Genomic DNA, 19,755 nt, shown 5'->3' on the forward strand with positions numbered 1-19,755 from the left:
AAAATTACTTCACAAAAAATAAAAGTTTCAAGGTTTGCGTGCGCTCAGGTACGTGCTTTGATAAAACTGTCGGCAAAATGTGAGTCAGCATTTCACATCATTACAAACGTCTTTAAAAGTCCATTAACAGCTGTAGTTGTAAAAGTAGTAATTAATTTTAATTCAATAAACCAATAAATTGTTTCAAGCTGTTATCAATCATTGATAACAAGAGAAATCAAAAGGCCTGACACTGAAGGTTTGCATCTCGATTCTGATCTTTACTCCGTGGCTTTATCTTTGTACCTCGCAGGCACTCCAGTAAGTTTTAAAATGTGAGCAAAGGAGCAGCAGCTGTGGCTCCACAAAGGAAAAACGCATGAACACGAGGTTATCTTTTTATTCTGACAATCATTTGCTTGCCCAGTTCTTGTACTTGGTCCAGAGGTCATTGCAAAGATATCTTTCTTTTATCCGCATAAAGTAACGTGCGTCTCTTTGTGTACGTCTGCCGGACGTCTCTCTGTCTCCGTGCAGTAAGAGACATATTCGAGTAGCTATGGATTGGATAAGCGAAGCAAAGAGAAACAAGAAGAAGATCATAGTGAGTACAGATTTTTGTTTTAATTATGTGGTAACTGGAGAATTTAACGAGACACATTGAAGGCCTTTGTGTCATTTTTACTCAAAATGTAAATGAAAGTTTATGATAATGAATTCTTACCAATGGCTGGAATGACACCAGCGAGCAGGCCTCCGATCAGCCTGATTTTAAACGTGTGCTCTGCTCTATGTCAACATTTAAACATTTCCAAAGCTTGCATTAAACAGGCATCTACCTAAAAACCTGTCACAACTTCATACGTGACTAACTGAACAATAACAAGCAGTTGTTCCTATCACACATGTTTGTCGAGAAGATTACAACAATTTCCAGACATTTGCGCGCACGTATCGTCTGGGAAAGCGTTGAATGGGCGATTATGAGATCCAGCTGTTCACCTGATGATAAACACCCCTGTGTAAAGTCAGCGTGAAATAATGAATACAAGTCTGATTGATGGTAATTATTCCAACAATCAGTCCAGAAGCCATAGTCTGTAAAACTGCACGTCTCCTCAATTTAATGTTATAAACTGGTTGCTCTAAGGCACTGACTAAATGCAGCTGATAAGAGCACCTATAAAATAAACTGCTACTTTTCCGTCATAAAGAAGAAACTGCAGTGGCATCTTGTAAGTAGAAGGTAATAAAAAAACACCACAGGGAACTGCAGCTGTATAAGTTTCTGTTGCACTCTCGTTTCTGTCATTAAGCCCTTTGCTGCTTATTTTACAACTCGTTTGGCAACAACAAACTGGAGAACGTGTTTCCACTCACCGATAGAGCCTGACCGTTCTGTGCTTTTGGTTGTGTTTGACTTCATAAGAAAGGATTTGTTGCTAGGTTCGCTTCATGTTTGCATTTGTGTCGCACAGATTGGTGTCTTGGCTGTGTCGATTGTGACTCTAATCCTTGGCCTTGGACTCGGTCTCGGACTGGATTTGCAGAGATGTCAAAACCAAGGTACATTCACAAACAGCCACACACACAAACACGCAAACGTGTCTCTGCAGGCTCAGAAACTTCAAACACTTATATACAACAAATACTTTCTTAATAAATTGCATTATTTTCCCATATGGCTTCATCGTCATGACTCGGGTGAGCGTATGCTGACGATTTAGGTTCATTTAGAACCGTCAGAGTGAGTCAGGCACCAAATCAGCATCTCATGTCAGAGAGAATTAACTTCCTCCACTCATTTTAAAAACGTCATTTAAAAAGGAGAATGTCCTCCTACAAATGTTTTCCTGGGATTTCTATTCCTCACAATTCATTAAGTTGTTATTTTTTCCTGTTTAAAGTTCATTTTTACCACTGAAGACCTGGCGGTGACTTATTTTGTGTCTTTTCCACAAATCTCAATTACTTAAAGGTCAAGTGAACATTTATTAAAGGGTGGAGCAACTTTGACATTTATGAAGCGCCTTGAGGCGACTTTTGTTGTGATTTGGCGCTATATAAATAAAATTGAATTGAATAGTACCTGATTGTACTTCTAACGGTCGAATAAGCTTTAGAAACGAAGATGAAAGATCAACTGAAGTGTTCACCTGTCAACAAACATTCTGGTCTGAATGTTGAAATGCTGAAAGCTTTACAGACAGAAATGCTGAAGCCTAAAGACTAATGTCAGTCATGTTACACTCGGTTCTGTGCCTTTGTCAGAGAAGGTGCTCTCCATTAAAAGCACCAGGCTGTTTCCTCAGGGTCAGAGTTTTAGTCTGTACATTGTAACACTTCTTTTCCGAATGACTTGGCTGCCGGGAAATGTTATCGGTGGTGAATCCAGCCAATATTCTTTTTCACCCGCGCAAAAAGATTTTTGGTTACATAACAGAATAAGCAGGGGAGCAGGGGCACTGCTGTTTTTAAGCCTGTAGAAACCAGAAACCTAGAAATGTCTCTAGGAGCTCAAACCATCTAGCAGCCGACCAGAAACAGCATCATAGATCCGGGCCTGGAAACACATACACAGCCTTTTATAAGCACTGGAGGATGCATTAGTGTTCCAAAAGTGATCATAATTCACAATAAACAATGCAAGAGTATCAAATGAACCACACAGGTTGATAGGACTGTGGTTGTTTTGTATTAAATGTGCATTGTTGCATACCAGCATGGCTAAAATCCAAGAACACAGCCAAAATACTCAAATAGTTTCACTGGACGCTTCCCCTACCCTGCAGAGAGCAGCACTATTTCCATTTGTCATGTGCGGGAAGTTTTTGTCTTGATGTCTAATAGAAATCACATTTAGTGTCACAAGTAAACTGTACAGCTGACAATGTGACACATGAGTATATCTCATCTCATATCTCACCTGATGTCAATTTCCAAATCCCACAGAAATGCAGAAAAAAGCAAAAGCTTCGCAAAAAAACAAAGGTCTAAAGAAAAACAGTAGGCCAAATCCATGACCAATCTGGTGCATGTGACTGTTTCACTGTTTTTCAAGCTTTAATACTCATCAGCATGTGAATAAACTGACTCAAATGATCAGGAAATCAAGTTTCTCATGTGAAAATCAGCAAGACTTGCAAGAAACAAGTAGAGACAAGAACAGATGGAAAGCTTAACTTACTGAAAGGACAATCTGGAAGCTGAAGGGAAAATGGTCCAATTATGCAAAAATAAGTCCCTCTATTAAAATATGTGAGTCACATTGAGATCTCACGTCCATTGGATGACAGGGTGGGGATTATGAATGCTAACATCTCAGTGTATTGAGGTTATAATAATCACCTGATGTAAGGCGACAAATTTCAAGAAAGAAGCTGTTGTATTTGCAAACATTACTTATCGTAATCCTGGAGGACGTGAAGAAGTGTTGCCTGTGTATTCCCAGATTTAAAGGCCAGAACTGCGTGCAAAGAAAGAGCTGTCTAGCAGCTTATAGGCGTCACTGTGCTGTGAAAACCTAGCATCGACTTGTCTGAAATTTCACATGAAATGTGAAGAGAAGAGACCACGTTTCATTTGCTTTGGTGGAATTTGTCTGGCTCCTGTCTCATCCATTTTCACTGTGGTTATGCAGCCTCAGCTGCTAATTTAAGGTGGGACTCAGTTATTTCATGACTGCATAGATGAGCACTGCTGAGGCACTTCACAGTGCTTATTAGATCCAGAGTGTCATTGCTGTCAGGACAGATTACAGATTACTTACATGTAGACAGATGTTCTTCCCGTACTGTGTTGGAAAATCTTCAGTACATTGAGCTCATTATATGTCTGAGTACAAGAAAGCCATGATGGGAAATCCTTCCCTTGGTTGTTTTTGTAATGATGAGTTAACAGTTTAAGATCTGAAAATGTTCCGTTTGTTTTGAATGAAGAAGAAGAAAATAACGTCTTCTCCTTTATAAAGTTCAGGTTATCAGTTTTTTTGTTTTTGCAGCTCTCTTGTTTCCTTAAATGTCTCTTTTCATCTTCATTAATCGACTAACTCTCCGCTCCTGTTTTGTCTCTGTTGCAGTCACGCCCCTCACATCCTGCAGGAATAGATGTTATGAGCCTTTTGACAACGAGAAACCTGGCTGCAGATGTGATGAAAACTGCGTCGCCGCCAACAGCTGCTGCTTTGACCACTATGACATCTGCACTGCTCCTAGTGAGACTTTGTTTGTGACTTGGCTGTAGCTCAGGTGGCAGAGCAGGTCAGCCACTAATCAGAAGGTCGGTGGTTCGATCCCAGGCTGCCTCCTGGCTGCCAAATATCCTTGGGCAAGATACTAACCCCATGTTTGCCTACTGGTGGTGGTCAGAGGGCCCGATGACGCCAGTGTCCGGCAGCCTCGCCTCTGTCAGTGCGCCCCAGGGCAGCTGTGGCTACAATGTAGCTTGCCATCGCCAGTGTGTGAATGTGTGGATGACTGAATGTAGTGTGAAGCGCTTTGGGGTCCTTAGGGACTAGTAAAGCGCTATGCAAATGCAGGCCATTTACCATTTTTACCATTTACTTACACGTCCTTCACTGCTCACCAGCTGAACTGAGTGTACTTCTGTACTTAACTCCATGACCGTTTCCTTCAGCTGAGCAGTGGGAATGCACAAACGTGCGCTGTGGCGAGAAGAGGCTGACGCAGAGCAGGTGCCACTGTTCAGATGACTGTCTTTCTGCTGGAGACTGCTGCACCAACTACAAACACGTCTGCCACGGTGAGGCTGCAGGGACATCGCACAGGGTGCAGACACAAAAGAAATCTGTAAAAGCCAGTAACGTTTCAGGAGACCTGTTTAGCCATGAGAAACACTTGTAGATCTTACTGTGAATAAACAGAGAAGCTTGATGAGAGAAGGCGATTTCTAAAACTGGTTTATTGTTAGAATTTCCTCTTAGGGTATGAGTGGCTCCCTCAGTGTAAACCCCTCTGTATACGTGGTTCATCTTAAGGACCTCTTAACTGGAGTGGTGTAAGAGTTTGAAAGCAGGGGTATATACAGCACATTAAAGCTGACCCAGTTCTGTAGCTTTTCTTGTAAACAATTGCTTTCTAGTTTAAACCCTAACCCACAGATATTTATCTAAGGAAAACATTTAGCAGCATTTAGAGGGAATTTTCTCTCATTACATCTCTAGAACCCTACGTGCACTTATTCTGCCAGCTTATACATACAGCTTGCAGCAAAAAAGGCAAAAACAACAGACGTTAGGAAGTGTATTCAAAAGTCCCGTACCATCAGATGTCACTGGAGACATAAACATTATGGTCTCGCTGCAGGAGAGAAACAGTGGGTTGAAGATACGTGCGATGACCTGTCAACCCCCACGTGTCCCGCAGGGTAAGAATTTATACCAAATATATTATAATCCCTTTGGAAATGCAATAAACTGAAGATTGATTGAAAACTGATTGAAATGATCTTTGATGAGCAACTCCATGCATGCTTTCCAAACAGCTGTATTTGTAACATAGCCTTTCAACGATTATAATTATTCTTATTATTTTAAATGAGGCCTTGCTATTTCTTATAATCGCAGATTGCATTTAGAAAAGTAAAAGTAACTACAATCTTTGGATGATAGGGAGTATCAAGCTAACCAACACAAGCTAGCGTAGCTATAAAGGTGTGTAGACAGTTTGGCTGTGAGCAGAGTGAAATGATCTGATCTGTAGTGGACACACAAAAGTATTCCTACTCATAAATCAGCCAATTTTTATCCAGCTTGGTATGTTTATGTCAGTATTTAATGTTTCAGAGTTTCTGCTACGTTTGATGGTTGTTTTCTCTCCTCACAGCTTTAAGCAGCCGCTGCTCCTTGTGTCTTTGGATGGCCTCAGGGCAGAGTATCTGCAGACATGGAGTGCACTCATCCCTGTCCTGGATAAACTCAGTCAGTGTCAACCTTCTGTTTTTAAAGAAACATGCTTACCCTCATACATGAACAAAACCTCTTACATGTCTGTTTATTGTAAGAAACGTGTGTCTATAAATCGCCTGCCTTTAGGCTGCCTTTGGGCTGTTTGATGACAAATTGAAAGCTAACATCATCATTCATAAGAAATCAAAGCTTTAAGATGAAACATCCCCAGTTATCTTATCAAAACAGATACATATTTAAATGCTTTCACACAAAGGCAGCTTCCACTGAATTTCCTGCTTATCAAATATAAATTAGTGTGTTCAGGGTTGCATCTTATGCTTAATGAAGTTATTCAGCCTGCAGGCAGGGCAATGACTCACATGGTCATATTAAAAGGAAGTCACATGGAGGAATTAATTTGGCACCATTCCTTATTTATTCACAGGAAGGTGTGGAACGTCAGCTCCATTCATGCAGTCCGCATTTCCCACAAAGACTTTTCCCAATCACTACTCCATTGTTACGGTACAGACGCACAGCACTCACACTGCTGCATACATTAATACGTCTTTTTTACAGTAAACAAACTTGATCTTTGTGTTTGTTAGACGTAGATAACGTGCATGAACACAAAATGCAGATTTTAAATAAAGATGTTTATTATTAAAGGCCCTGAGTGGAAAAGAGTTTGTCCCCTAAACCTAATAACTGGTTGGGCCACGCTTAGCAGCAACAACTGCAATCAAGCGTTTACGATACCTGGCAGCGACTCTTTCACAGCTGTGGAGGAAGGTTGGCTGAATTGTTGTAATTCAATTCAGCTGTGTCCCTGGTCATGTGCCCGTTTGTCTGTTCTCTGTCTTCTGTCTTCACGTCTGCCCCCAGAGTCTAAGTGTTTTCTAGCGTTTCCTGGTCTCTGTGATATTTAGTTTCAGTTCATGCCTAAGTTTTGTATTCCCTGAGCTCTGGAGTTTCAGCAATCAAAGCTGTGGTCAAAGGAGCTTGCAAAGAAAAGCGTCTGGACTTCTTTAAGTAGTTTAAACCCACTGGGTTTAAATCTGGGACTCCCCACCATTTGACCATAGAACTGAAGAAGCTTCTCGGATGAGAGGTGAAACGTCTTCAGGCAACTTAAAGAAGTCCAGACGCTTTTCTTTACAAGCTCCTTTGACTACGATGACCTGGATGACTGAGAACCTTCACAGAAATAAAAGCTGTGTTTGAGTTTGAGTCATCTCCAATTCCTGCATTTGGGTCCTTGCCACCACCGCATTTTACTGTTGGTATTCAATTCAATTCAATTTTATTTATATAGCGCCAAATCACAACATAAGTCGCCTCAAGACGCTTCATAGATACAGAGAAAAACCCAACAATCATATGACCCCCTATGAGCAGCACTTTGGCGACAGTGGGAAGGAAAAACTCCCTTTTAACAGGAAGAAACCTCCGGCAGAACCAGGCTCAGGGAGGGGCGGGGCCATCTGCTGCGACCGGTTGGGGTGAGAGAAGGAAGACAGGATAAAGACATGCTGTGGAAGAGAGACAGAGGTTAATAACAGATATGATTCAATGCAGAGAGGTCTGTTAATACATAGTGAGTGAGAAAGGTGACTGGAAAGGGAAAAACTCAATGCATCATGGGAATCCCCGGCAGCCTACGTCTATTGCAGCATAACTAAGGGAGGATTCAGGGTCAGGGTCTGATGTTCCTTTTCTAAATTGAAGGGTTCCAAAAGTTATACCTCTATCTTGTCCATCCAGAGAGCATTTTTACAAAAATCTTGGGGCAAAACTGAGACGAGCCTTTGTTCCTTTGGCTCAGCAGTGGTTTTTGTCTTAGAAGTCTGCCATGCTGCCTATTTTTGCTCAGTCTCTTTCTTATGGTGAGGTCCTCACTGACCTTAACAGAGACATTGACGGCTGTATCTCAGGTGGTAGAGCAGGCCGCTAACCAGAAGGTCAGTGGTTCGATCCCAGTCTGCATGCCAAAGCAAGATACTAACCCCATGTTGCTCTCTGATGCACCCATCGGAGTACGACTGTTAGATAGTGGTGTGGTGTGATTGGTGAATGAATTACAAGTATAAAGCACAAGAACCAGTCCATTTGCTATTTTAGTTCTTTGGATGTTGTTCTGGGGTCTTAAATGATCTGAAACATTTAAGTGTGACGAACAAACACCACCGTGTATGGCTCCTTTTTACACACCCTGCACATTTACGTCTGCCTGAGCATGTCCACACACACCCTCCCCAGCGTTGTACTACACTGTGTTATTCCTCAATATTTCTTGTTCTGGTGTCATTTTTATGCAATATTACTCAAAAACTTTACTGGGTCAATTTCTGTGAAAGCTCGGGAGCATCAACAAAGGAAGAACCACAAAGTTCTGGATCAAATCTGGGTCATTCTTCTCGGTCAGTTGCAGATTTTGGTGACTTGGCGCTGGGAAAATAAAAACAACTTTGTGACACCTTCAACCTAATAAATGAATAAAACAGCCACAGTGATCTGTTGTGGTAATAAAGCATTCTGTACTGACTCAGAATAGTGTGTAGTTTAAGAAACATGTTCAAGTTCAAGTTGGAGTTTCTTAAGTGCCAGTTCATCACTAGAATATAGTAATAAAACTATACTCTCTCTGAAATATAGAAGCATTTATTACAATTATACTTGACATTAAGGAGAGGAAAGTTACAAGAAATAGCCTGGAGTTTTCATCTCTCAGATTCCAGATAAAGGTCACTGGGATTTCTGCACCAGCCTGCTGCTGAGGCCCTCGCGATGCAGCAAACAACTCGTGACAGTAGACAACAGAACACGGATAGTTCCTCGTGCCTGATCCATATCTCACATGATAAAACACACCCAGTTCTTGCTGAAACTCTTACAAGGAGTTCCCTTTCAAAACAAGCTCGTTCATCTTCTTAGAAATCACGTAAGGGAATCCCGACTCCCACGCACTAGAAGTTTCCTTTCAAGGTCCATACAAAGCACATACTTGTGGTATGAAGACACATGACCCAGACTTAAGGATTACTCCTCTCTGTTACGAAACAAAGAATGCTCAAGTGTCCCGCAGGATGCTTTCATACAAGATTGATATATTCAGTTAAACTGAATTATTAATTATCTCCTCACTTCCTTCCTTTTCCTCCTCCCTCAGGGTCTCTACCCAGAGTCAAATGGTCTGATTGACAATACCATGTATGACCCGGTGTTCGATGCCACCTTCTCCCTGTCCAGTCCAGAGAAAAATAACCCCGACTGGTACCTTGGACAACCTGTGAGTCTTGATTTACACACACAAACTGAGCGACCTTTGGTCAAATTACATTTAAATTACATTTAAAAATTAAACGTTAAGGGGAAGGTGACCTTTTAAAGCAAATAAGATGAGAGTGAAGATCTTACAGGTTGAGATCATTTCTGTCAGTGTAATCGAATGCAAAAATGCCAAATAAAGTTTTTGGTTTTGGATTGTTTTGTTTTGTTTTGGGCTTTTTTGCTTCTGACAGTTTCACCTAAGGAAAAGTCCCCGGGCACTTGCACATTCCTGCTCTGCATTGCTGCATGCAGCAGTTGTATAATATGGAAGAAGCTTGTATGGCTCTGTTGGTTTAAGATGGTTAACATTGTTTTGATAATAAAGATTCCACTTTGACATGCTGCTTCTGAAAATGGACACAGAGCACATTCATTTAATGTCAGTGCAGCAGCGTAGAAACATTGCATCTTGTAGAAAGAGACACTGCAAGTAACTTTAATAACAATAATATCAACTCTTATAAACGTTGTTAAAAAGAAACTTCAGAATCAGCGTTGAGCATGTTTCAGTCAAGCTCATACGTCTTCTTTGTTTTTGGAGATTTGGCACACAGCAAAGTCCCACGGACTGAAGTCTGGGACTTTCTTCTGGCCTGGATCGGATGTGAAAATCGCCGACAGTTTTCCTGACATCTACGTACCTTATGACGGGTGAGACCATCGTTTCTAGTTTAAAAAAATCACTTTAGAACTGAATGATGCATGAGAGCCTCGCATCCCCCTGGAGAGTAGTTAACAAAATCCCTGAGACACAGATATTCAAAGTTTGCTGTGTAAAAAATTCCCCGTCTACTTTTCATCCGCTACTCCAGAAACAGCAGCTGAATGTCAAACACTTTGCTGTTCCGCCTCCTCTTTAACCTCCCTCAGTGGCCTATTGTGACTCCCAATGGATCATTTCATGGACAATCGGTGTGCCACCCCATTTGACCGTGCAGTAACTTAAGTATATGAAGCCAATGCAAAATGATACCTTAGTAGGTTAATGAATATAAGACTTAGGCAACTGAAAAAATACATTTAAACTGTGTAGAAATATAGTAGCAGTAACTCGTCTTACACTGTGATCCCAGCTCTCTTGCTCGCACCACATCAGAGCTAAATCATATTGCATCAGGTCCCACTGTTTGATTTAAAAGCCATGGAAAATCTGCCAATCAAAACAGCAGCACCATGCTGGTTGCACTCGGTATTTTACAGTAACTTAACAGTGAATTCATAATTAGGCTTTTATGTAATCTGATTATTTAACCCTGGGAGTTGATCTTTGAGCCAAATCACATACTGGAGTCCATGAAGCAACATCAGTAAATGTGCAGTGTGTTGGAAATATTCCGATATGTTGCACGAGCTCTTATCAAGCAGGACGATGTACTTTATCACTGCGTGGGATGGTTGGCTGGGAGACTTTGGCTCCAGAGAACAGATGGCGTCAGAGCTGATTGGCCCATGCTCTAAGTTAAACATCACATGTGAAATGTTTTCCCGCTATTTTCAACACTCTGGATGACGATTGTCGCCACATTGAAGCCTTTTTTGTCACGGTGTGGGAAATGATGGTTCACACAGCAACCACCATTCCCCCATTCTCTCACATCAATCCATGATTAGAATAGAATAGAATGTCTTTTATTGTCACTATACACCTGTACAATGAGATTCAGAGCATCTTCTACTCAGTGCAGACACGTGGGAGAAGAAAAGGGGCGGGCTGCACAGTTCTGCAGTACTTTATACATATGAACAGTCCCAATCCAATATCAACGATACAAATATCAGGGGAAAAACAGTATTATTGTCACGGTTCTGGGTCATGTTGACCCAGCTTTCTGTTTTTCATGCTTTGGTGTTTTTCTAGATTATGATTTGATTTATCAGTGATACTGTTTTGATTATGATTATTATTTAGTAGGCTTTGGTCAGTGTCTAGTCTGTCTCTCTCCGTCTAGTCCGTGTCTTAGTAAAGTGTGTTTTGTTTCCTGTTTTACTTTGAAGGTTCTTGTTCCTGTCTGATGTCAGTGTTCCGGCTTTGCCCTCCCTGTCTCATTAGGTCTTATTTCTCCCAGCTGTGTCCCCCTTCTGTCTCTAATTCCTTGATGACTCAGCGTATTTAAGCCCAGTGTGTCTTTGTGTCAGCGTCACGTCGTTAACGTCTGTTCACCCTCACTTTCTGTGTGTTCATGATTTCAAGTCCTCCTGCATCTCAGTTTAGAGTTTTGTTTGCTTTTGTGAGTTTTATTTTATGTTGAAGTTTTGTTCCAGCAATAAAGCTGCATTTTCAGTTGAAAGCTTGTTTCCTAAGAGTCCTGCATTTTGGGTCCACCACTCCTGCCTGCCTGCCACACAGCCGACCATGACAATTATATGTTTACAGTGTGGGTTTTGGCAGGTAAATTAAATATTGCAGAGTGGTGATGGTAGTTTGTATAGTCTGTGTATAGAGGGAAGTCCTTGGATTAGGGGGTGAAACTGTGTCATCAGTGCATGTGTGGGTTCAGGGTGGTTATGGCTTTTGGAAAGAAACTGTTCTTGAGTATTTGAGTCTCTGTGCTGATGCACCTGTAGCGCAAGTTTAACAGGTCAAAACCAGTGTGGGAGCTGTCCTTGATGATGTGTGCTACTCTGCTGAGGCCAATAAATAATTTTTCAGTTACTATTGCAAACAGGTGTATTTTAACCAAGACCTCACTAAGCACATACTAAACCAAAACAGTGAGTAAAAACAAGACTTAATAAAACCAACAGACCGATGGGAGGCGAACTGCAGTATCTGACTAATGAAACCTCTTACGTGTTACTGCCACCAGCGTCAGTGCAGTCAACGCACTGATGATGCAGACGTACACGACTAGTTTCAAAAGTGCTAAAGCTCACTGGTAATGTTGTAAGCACGTTCGTGAAATTAAAATATTTGGAAACTTGGATAGTCAACTTCACAGTGATACGGGCATGTTTTTCAAAATTGTGCATCAGCCAGGGTGGCTGTTCGTTAATGGTGTTCAGCAGGAGGGACTGTTCTGTGTTTACAGTGGTGGAATATACACAGCCGTGATGATCACTACTGTTAGCTCTCTCTGTAGAAAAACATCAATATCACTATTTTTACACTGACCTTCTACTTTCTATTTGTTTTTATTCTTTTAGTACCGTGCCGTTTGAAGAAAGAGTATTCACTGTGCTGAAGTGGCTGCAGCTGCCGGCTAATAAAAGGTTGTTTGTTTGTTTTTTCAAAACAAAGACTTCACAAAAGGAAGATAAAAAAATATAAATGTGAACTATGTTTGCTTTGACTCGATTCCAAGTAAAACAACTCTTTCCCGCCAGGCCGGATTTCTTTACGCTGTATCTGGAGGAGCCGGATAAATCTGGACACAGCTACGGTCCTGTGAGTGGAGGGGTAAGGTCACTCGACTCATTTAGATAAGAAAGAGATGAAGGGAGAGCTGCTCTGCTCTTTTGGTTCAAGAAACAAAACAAAAGCTCGTTATATTGGTGACTGACGTTTGTCGTTGCTAAATATTGCGGAAGTTCTGATAAAGCCCATGGGACAATGATTAAATGAATAATTGTAACATGTTTAAGTAGCACAGAGAAAGCTGACCTATGCCGCCTTTCTGGCACTGGCTGGAAATGCGAGAGCGATGTGCAGATGTTATTCTGTTGTAGCCCCTCTGGCCCAGTGCTGAAACAAGATCCTCATGTTGAAACTACTCGTGCATTATCCACACCAGTAAAACACCCTGCAGTGAATGATCACAGATAAGTGAGCATAATAACAAAACTCTAAAGTCCACTGACGAGGCTCATAAATCTCCATAAATATTTATGACACTTCTAATTAAACAATTAAAATTGCATCTGTCAAGTCAGGCTTTTGGGAGACCTTAATGGATTGCGTATACATCCATGTGGTGACTTTTGGGAACGGGCTAGACAACTGATGACAATGGCATCAAAAATATGGATTTAGTGGATCAGTCATAGGATTTGGCCATGCAGACAAATTATGAAAGAAAAAGCATATTTTTTAGGGACTGTGTGTTGGGTCTGGAGATTAGAGATGGCACGATACCACTTTTTTATGTCCGATACCGATACCGATATCATAAATTTGGATATCTGCCGATACCGATATGAATCCGATATAGTGTTTTTTAATCAACAAAACAGTTTTTTAAAATATCTTGCTGCATTTTGCAAGTCTGCAAGTTCATACTCAAGTTTAAAACAACAACTACACTAAAGCTATTCTGTTATACCTGTATACAAAAAAAATATTTCATAGTTCAGCAATACTGATCAATCTAATAAACTTAGACCTACACCATCCTCCCTATTCTGGTATTTTAAAGAGTACTTAGCGTAAATATTAAGCAACCTAACTAATAGGGTTCCAACTCCCAGCAACAACAAAAATAAATAAATAAAAAATAGGGAACCACCCCTCACGCTCCACCTCATGATGCTTAATCGACGTAATCAACCTTAATTTGATGCAGTGTGAAAAAAAATGCACAGAAATCAATTATTTTTCAAGAAATATTAAATAGATTCAACATCTTTCTTCAACAAAATTGCAGACTGCACAGATGGTACCTTCCCAAAGGAAAATGTACTATAGCTTACTAGGGTATATATATTAGACTTAATAGTCACTATATACAGTAATTGACTTCTATTCATTTTACATCAAATTAAAACTTTGGGTGTCAGATAATTATTTATTAAAAGCTAGACATTTTAAATGAGAATAAGAAAGAAAAGTATGTCTTTGTGCCCCCTTTTCCCAGTTAATGCCCTATCGGCCCCCCTGGCTAAACTTTGCTAGATCCGCCCCTGCACAGTTACCAGCGTCAGCTACGTAGAAAAGATCCTCGAGTAGAAAGTAATATTAAATAAATTGTAACAACAGCTTATCAAGCTTAAACGTGCTGCTGTTGTTCAGCCGCTAGTTTTCTCTTTCTGGCGCAAAGTGGACCAAAAACAAACAAGAGAGACTCACGACAGAAAAGCCGATCAGCTGATCATTAGCAGTTTCATGATTGAAGTAGCAGCCGGAGAGCGAGAGGCAGTCGCTTGTTAAGCTTAACGTGGGAATGCTTTACAAACATTCAGAGATGGACTTACACACTTGCTTTACTTCTCTCGGGGATAACTTTGTCGGAGATGAAATGCCAGGTTGCTAGCGAAGCTCCAAATGCTATCCAGACCACCGACAGGTCCTGCATGCCACAGCTGCTCTATCACGTGATGCATACTGCTCCGCCGTTCTGAGGTGAGTTACGGCGTGTTGCAAGTTTTGTGAGGTGCTTTCGTGATATTTAATGGATCGGATTACATTTTTTATTTTTCTCCGATATCCGATCCAGTAATTTAGGTCAGTATCGGACCGATACCGATACGTAATATCGGATCGGTCCATCTCTACTGGAGATAACGCTCAGCAGAGTTCTCCTGAATTTCATTTCAAATAGTTGTAATCATTAGATGTGGACGTGGTTGGTTTCAATGACAAAATAAAATCAACATGCAGATTTTAAAAGGGAATCAACCAGCTTTACTGGCTGAGTGAGTGATGGGGAAATGCCTGAAAAGCACGAGACTCACATGTGAAGAAGTGATTCATGCTTTCACTCATTAACGATGAGTGAAAAAGGAACGACACAGTAGACAATTTATAGTGTTCCTCTTGGAAGGACGGCTTGAAATAGAAACAAGGAAAACACATCAATGGCCAAGATTTGAATTACGTTTTTCTAACGAAGTTCGTCATTGCTCGGTCATGGATACTTCTCTTCCACTCTCGTATTACTTTGTTTTCAGTAATTTAACCTTTTCAGGCATAGTGGTCACTACAGTTACAGCTATTCAAAGGCTGTTTCCTGTGTCAGTGTTGATGGCACACATGCACATCAACCACTACATTGGACACTGATGAGTCACTCCATACCATGCCACCCACTGGCCGGTTAATGTTACTATAGGTGTATGATGTGCTTCATTGTTATTTAACCCTGTCATGCAGGAATTATGACAACCTCAATCAGGATTTTCTCGTTTTTATTCCTATTTTCATTCCTAAAGATGAATAAAAATTCTCAGACAGGTTGTCATAATTCCTGCATGACAGGTTTAAAGTACAACAACATCATTTGCGTCATATTTATTTGAACATTTAATTTGCTTTCTCCAGATTATTACATCACTCCAGGGTGTGGATAAGATCATTGGTCAGCTCATGAATGGACTGAAGCAAATTAATCTACACCGCTGTCTCAACATCATTATTGTGGCTGACCATGGTAACAAAGCACTCAGAGTGATGTGGCTCTGAAAACACGTCTGTCACATGTGTTCAAAGAAATCAGTGTCAATAGAAATGTTTACATGTGCTCTCTTTTTACCATGCATGTAGCTTTACAACAATCCTTGGCTTGCCTCATAAATTTTATAATGATTTAAGCAAATTTTATTTTTGGGAAAGTCCAACATGGCTACAAAGACCAGAGCATTTAAAACAGTACTGGGAAGTAAGAAGGCATCGTCTTCACCTGCCTTTATCCACTTTGATCTTACTTTATCTTTGTGGAATCTCTTCACTGGAATCTTACCACTACATAGGAAATAAAAGCAAACACACGTTCCAGCAATTGGACATTGATAATGCAGTAACACTACCACCATCTAGAACGGGCTCATAATGCTTCATGAGTATTCCACATAAGGAATAAAGCATTCCAAAGTTTTTGTTCCACTGAAGAAATTAAGGCTGTAATGTAACAGCTGAATGTTGCTGCAGGTATGGAGGAAACAAGCTGTGAAAGAAAGGAAACAATGAAGGAACTCGTGGGCGATACCAGCATGTATGTGGTAACTGAGGGTCCCATTGGACGCATCAGAGCCAAGAGCAAAGACGCACTGTGTAAGTAAATGCAACAACAAAGTGCTCTGCTGCTTGTCTTTGATCACACAAAGAATGAGGAGGTGGGGTGAGTCGTTGATGATAGGTTTCACCAGCTTTTTGACGTTGTGAGCAAGTATATGGTTCCTAAAGCATGTGAAATCTGCGAGATTACCTAGGTCTCTTTTGTGTTTGAACCTGGTCATACTTGAATGTTCTTGGGTTGCAGCCATATCAGTACAACATCAGGGCATGGCTGTTTCAGAGACAGTAAGGCTGTAAAAAGGCTTGATGCCTGATGCATCAAGCACAAAAGGCTTGGATGTCTATCAGTTAGTTTCACCTGTCCATGGCTGACCCAACATATCTGATTTACTCTTGATAAAATGCTTGTTTTTAGTTCTTAAATTTGGAAGATTATGATGACTTGATTTTTAGTTTCTATTGAAAATGCATCACACAACATTGTAGATGTAGATGCTCTCAGAGCTTTGCTAAAAGACAGACATTGAAAAAGAGGCAACGATGCCAAAAGGATAAAGAATCATACAATATGTTTCCACTCCTGCACAGACGAGTTGTGTCTCTCTAAGACTCTGTAGTTGTGTTGGGACACAATGCTGACTGAAAAAGAACAAATCTGTCGATTACAAAGCTATTTGTGATATCTCACTAACAAACATATCGCACAGGAAAATTCCTTCAACATGCCATTTAAATTTGAATTTTAAACGAAACACGATTTAATTGCCGTGCCTTGGCTTTGAACTTTCAGCAATGACATAAATGTTTCCCTTTCAACAGGGGACTCTGCTGGACTTGTTGCTAATATGACTGTGAGTATTTTTTTTAAATTTCTTACCAAAATGTACCGTGAGGAAAATAATTATTGATCCCTGCTGAAATGGACTGCCTTTTTATGGTAGTTTTTTCTTGACCCACTTCTTTGTTACCTTGGTGGTATTTTTGGGTCACTGTCGTGCTGGAACACCCATCTACGATTCATCTTCGTGGTTAAGGTTTTACAGTATATGACACCATCCGTTGATAGTCATTTTATATTTCTTCCATTTCTTAAAACTTAACACCAAGTGTTGTTACCCTCTCACAAAACCTTTTCTTAATGGTCTTAGAGCCCATTCATTACATTTTTGTGCAGGCTTACAATCTCGTCCCTCACATCCTTTGACATATCTTTGGTCAAAGGATGTGAGAAACATGATGTTGGAAAGGAAGAAACTGATTCCCTGGAGAAATGTGTTGCATATAACAAGTCGAGAGTTATATGTAGTTATTTGTAGTCAAGTTGAGAGTTGAAGTAGCTGTAAGTGATTGACACAGTTAATTAATGGAAGCCAGAATTCTGGCTGGGTTATAGGCAAGCCAATATTTATTTCACTCAATGGTGAACAAATCATGTTATAATTTTTATGTCATTTCTTTCTTGTTTTTTTTGTGGGGGGAGGGCGGGGTTTTTTGCAAAGGCACATCAGCTCCATGTTCACAGACGGAAAATGAAGCATATCAAGAAAAGAACACTGTCCCAACTGTGAAACACGGGGGAGGCTCGGTTGTGTTCTGGGGCTGCTTTGCTGCATCTGGCACAGGGTGTCTTGGATCTGTGCAGGTACAATGAAGTCTCAAGACTATCAAGGGATTTTGGAGAGAAATGTGCTGGCCAGTGTCAGAAAGCTTGGTCTCAGTCGCAGGTCTGACAATAGGAAATTGACCCAAAACACAACTTAAAACACCCAAGAATGGCTGAGAGGGAAACACTGGACCATTTAAAAGTGGCCTTCTCTGAGCCCTCACCTCAATCCTATTGAGCATCTTTGGAAGGAGCTGAAACATGCAGTCTGGGAAAGGTGCCCTTTAAACCAGAAACAGCTGGAGCAGTTTGCACATGACTGGTCCAAAATACCTGCTGAGAGGTGCAGAAGTCTCATGTTGTGTGTACCATCATTTTTGTCCAGGCCTGTTTCATGCATTTTTTAAAAATAATTCATTTGAAGCTTGGTTGAAAAGCAATGTCTGACTTTCATTGGTTAGGATTTATAGAATTCTCATTTATTATTACTTTTGTCAGATTAAAGTTATTTCTGTGACCATTGTTAGTTTTTCTTTCATTGACCGAAGGGTACCAACAAGTTTGTCCACGTCTGTATGCAACAAAAATGTTCCAGGATTGGATCACGAATGAGTGTCTTTCATGATTTCAGTGTAAGAAGCCAGACCAAAAAATCAAGCCGTACCTGAAGGCGAACCTACCAAAGCGCCTTCACTTTGCCAACAGTCGTCGCATTGAAGATGTCAGCATCCTGGTTGACACTAAATGGCTGTTTGAGAGGTATTTATGGTGCTACAGTCTTAGACATTCTCTGTAACGGTTGTAGCCATGTGCTTTAGAGTACAGGGATTCATAATGTTAGCCAGAAACAAAGTGCTTGTTCTATGGGTTTCAGACTTTTATAGTGTGTCAAACACAGTTTCCCTCAGTTTAATTTCTTCCAGAAGGGTATAAATGCTTTTCCCCATTTAATGGGCATGAAGTCATACTCTCTAAAGGTTTCTGGTACACTCTTGTAAGGCATAATATCCTGGCACTTGAGCTAAACTCTAGTGGGGTGTAATTTTGCCCCTTTATCGCTTCATGGTACTCAGTAATCATTTAGGTCTATATTCAGAAACTTATATGATTGATTACAACTGGCAAACTCTTCTTTCCTCATAGGGATCCAGGCTCTCTCACATTCTGCTCTGGTGGTAACCACGGCTATGACAATGACTTTGAGAGCATGCATGTAAGCTATTACTCTGTTCTGTGTTTCTAAATTGGAAAAACATTTTCCCAGTAACAACACTCACTTTCTTAATCTCTATTGTAGGCCATGTTTATCAGTTACGGCCCCAAGTTTCAGAAGGAAAAAGAGATTGAGCCTTTCTCCAATACTGAACTTTACAATCTAATGTGTGGTGAGTATTTTCCCCTCCGCAAATCATCACCACTGTACACCACTCGACCGTATCCACTCAAAATCTGCTGAACATAAGACACTCATAACAACTGCATATAAATAATAATAAAAAGAAATAAATTAGAGCAATCTGGGCTCCAGCAAAACCCTGAATAGTTGAAAAGAGTTTCAGCTGATTTCACAAAGAGTAAAATCAGCTGAAATTTGTAGACAAACCATTTTTGTACACAGAACGTTTAGTGCTGTTGCAGTGCCACAAAATGTTATAGGACTCTCTATATAATAATATGAGATATAATGATCTATATAATAGTGGCTGGTCTACTGTTCTGTCACTGGGACAAAAACCGCATCGTTCTTCCTGAAGTTCAGCTAATGGATGACTTTCCTTTCCAGCAATAGACTTTCTCAGGGAGGCAAAGGAGTGTGATCCCCCTGTAGTTGGAGCACACTCTGCCACTCGAAAGGTACCGCTGCTGATCTCCATGCAACATTGTAGACAGCCCAACAACATCCAGAGCCTTCAGGAACTCAGGGTTAACCTCATCCACCCCAGGGGCTCTGCCACCATCGAGTTGTTTACCTGCCTCAGTGACCTCATGAGTTGTCTTGCTCGTTTCCAGACTCTGGTTCCACCACGGAGTATTCCTTCTACTGCCCGA

At 40.7% G+C, this 19,755-nt stretch overlaps 1 protein-coding gene across 1 annotated transcript in view; it reads left to right on the forward strand.

Moving 5' to 3' along the window:
* Positions 1 to 538: 538 nt before the first annotated feature.
* The window catches only part of LOC101481448 (venom phosphodiesterase CdcPDE), a 40,782-nt gene continuing 21,565 nt past the window's right edge, over positions 539 to 19,755 (forward strand). Inside the window, exons 1-17 of the mRNA XM_004574247.3 lie at positions 539 to 583; positions 1,458 to 1,545; positions 4,058 to 4,192; positions 4,615 to 4,740; positions 5,304 to 5,364; positions 5,823 to 5,917; positions 6,333 to 6,412; positions 9,057 to 9,176; positions 9,759 to 9,868; positions 12,362 to 12,427; positions 12,542 to 12,614; positions 15,411 to 15,519; positions 16,017 to 16,139; positions 16,923 to 16,954; positions 18,338 to 18,465; positions 18,850 to 18,919; positions 19,004 to 19,091. Coding sequence (XP_004574304.1) covers positions 539 to 583; positions 1,458 to 1,545; positions 4,058 to 4,192; positions 4,615 to 4,740; positions 5,304 to 5,364; positions 5,823 to 5,917; positions 6,333 to 6,412; positions 9,057 to 9,176; positions 9,759 to 9,868; positions 12,362 to 12,427; positions 12,542 to 12,614; positions 15,411 to 15,519; positions 16,017 to 16,139; positions 16,923 to 16,954; positions 18,338 to 18,465; positions 18,850 to 18,919; positions 19,004 to 19,091 — 1,549 coding nt within the window. The remainder of the gene's footprint in view (positions 584 to 1,457; positions 1,546 to 4,057; positions 4,193 to 4,614; positions 4,741 to 5,303; positions 5,365 to 5,822; positions 5,918 to 6,332; positions 6,413 to 9,056; positions 9,177 to 9,758; positions 9,869 to 12,361; positions 12,428 to 12,541; positions 12,615 to 15,410; positions 15,520 to 16,016; positions 16,140 to 16,922; positions 16,955 to 18,337; positions 18,466 to 18,849; positions 18,920 to 19,003; positions 19,092 to 19,755) is intronic.

Source organism: Maylandia zebra, linkage group LG22 (genome assembly GCF_041146795.1).
Source record: "Maylandia zebra isolate NMK-2024a linkage group LG22, Mzebra_GT3a, whole genome shotgun sequence".
In the NCBI taxonomy this organism is placed as follows: domain Eukaryota; kingdom Metazoa; phylum Chordata; class Actinopteri; order Cichliformes; family Cichlidae; genus Maylandia; species Maylandia zebra.